Here is a 2,101-nt window from a genome sequence, read left to right on the forward strand (position 1 = left end):
GATGGATGGTAGAGAGATACCACAAAAGAGTTGTGAGGGTAAGTTGAAGGTGAAAAAATTGGGCATGGGTCAGACTTAGAGAAGATTCAGCTGCCAAACGAGAAATGATAGTTCGGTAGAGGCGTATAGAGGGAGTCACATGCACTACGTGGAGTATGTCACATTCCTATTGGTGGAGAAGTGATGCATAATGATTTGCATGAGAGACATGTTGGAATCATTTGATTCCAATAGGGGGGGGGCAGAAGGCTTGTGGCATGTGTAAAGAAAAATGTTCGCACATAGAGGGCTGCACTGGACGAGAATAGCCAATCTTGTGAGCGGAGGGAAGTACTGTATCAGAACTTCAATATCCCCCACATAGGTTATTAACCTTTTCAAGTTGTTTCTTGCTGACTATTTAACTTATAAGGATAACTTTTTCATTGCCCTTAATAATTAATCTGTGAATAATAAGAGAACACTGGCTTCTGATTGTATTTGGGTCTCACCTCATCAACACTTTTAATTAATTAAGCAACATGATAAGCAAAACACTGTCACAAATTTCATCATTGAATGTCAAACATTCAAACACATAACTTAGTAATAGCAGTTTATTCTGATAATTACACTGACCTTTTTCAGCATGATAGGTGTGAAGAAGTGGTGCTTTGATCTGTGGTGACCAAAGTCGAACTGTTCCGTCAGCTGAGCAAGACAATAACTGTAACTTAGAGCTATGAATAGACAACCCCCATACTGCATCCGAGTGGCCCTTAAGGGTAGTGGTTAGTATTCCTGGGTCTGAATAGTATATAAATAAAAATGGCACATACAATATATATATTTATATAAAAATCTCATATTATTTTCTGCTCAAATTATTAACCTAATATGTAATAAATTATTCAACTCCTCAGTTTCTTAACAGAGCTTCTAAATATTTTTGATACTCAAGTGAATATGATTATCATAACAATAAAAATGTCTAAAAATTATCAGTATGTAAAAGCTTCTACTTCTGAATTAATTTGGCTTCAATTATTTGTCTGTATTTATTACTTAGTGAAAGGTCTACCTGCTTTTAGTGGATTAATAAACACAACTACACGTTTATTCACAGATAACAGTTTCATAAGGTCAGCTAATGACAGCAATATATACACTCACAAATAACATTCTCCAATAACCTTACTTAAATTAAAAATGATTAATTAAAGGCAGTACCCACCATAAGAATCATAGGGATCGATGTTAGAATTTGGTAAGTTCCAACATTTGATTGTCGAGTCCAGACCACCACTAAAGCACTGCTCACCTGTGGCGTTCATGGTCACACAAAGAACAGCTCCACTGAAAGTGAAAGGGTAGACTAAATAATTTTATGATATCCACTCTTTGGCAACTATTCAAGAAAATCTATATAAATAAATATCAGTATCTGTGTGTGTGTATATGTGTGTGTGTGTGTGTGTGTGTGTGTGTGTCTGTTCCGTGTACATTACCACATTTCTTAATCAATCAGCACCAAACTTGACACAGCGATACAGAAAAACATGAGGAAGGTCATGAGAGGGAGTGAGGGTCATATTGAAAACAGTATGTCTTTTATTTTATTTCAGTATTGGTACCTTCATATATTTTCATTGCACTTTTAATGTTTATTATGTCAAGAAAAAAAAATAGAAGCACAATTTACTATCCTTTGTTACAAACGTGTTTTTATTTCACCCATCCAACAAACGGGTACTCCAGTCAGTAGTATATAAAACTGAGCTGTACAGGGTGTGCTTTAAACCAAAATACTGTTTTAATGTTTATCATCATTATCAAATTTTATTATTTCTCACACACACTACATTCACGTGTGGTTACTACTGAGACCGAGGTGCTCTCAGAACAATAAACAAACATCCAGGGTTGCAGAATAGTTGCACGCTTTGTGCACACACTACATTCACGTGTGGTTACTACTGAGACCGAGGTGCTCTCAGAACAATAAACAAACATCCAGGGTTGCAGAATAGTTGCACGCTTTGTGCACACACTACATTCACGTGTGGTTACTACTGAGACCTAGGTGCTCTCAGAACAATAAACAAACATCCAGGGTTGCAGA

At 36.3% G+C, this 2,101-nt stretch overlaps 1 protein-coding gene across 1 annotated transcript in view; it reads right to left on the reverse strand.

Annotated features, from left to right (window-relative positions):
* LOC106475328 (striatin-3-like) overlaps positions 1-1,348 on the reverse strand; it is a 10,021-nt gene extending 8,673 nt beyond the window's left edge. Inside the window, exons 1-2 of the mRNA XM_022379466.1 lie at positions 1,214-1,348; positions 619-786 (exon numbers count right to left, since the gene is read on the reverse strand). Of these exons, the coding sequence (XP_022235174.1) occupies positions 619-786; positions 1,214-1,313 (268 nt within the window). The 5' untranslated portion in view covers positions 1,314-1,348. The remainder of the gene's footprint in view (positions 1-618; positions 787-1,213) is intronic.
* Positions 1,349-2,101: the final 753 nt, after the last annotated feature.

Source organism: Limulus polyphemus, unplaced genomic scaffold, assembly GCF_000517525.1.
Source record: "Limulus polyphemus unplaced genomic scaffold, Limulus_polyphemus-2.1.2 Scaffold8409, whole genome shotgun sequence".
Taxonomy (NCBI): Eukaryota; Metazoa; Arthropoda; class Merostomata; order Xiphosura; family Limulidae; genus Limulus; species Limulus polyphemus.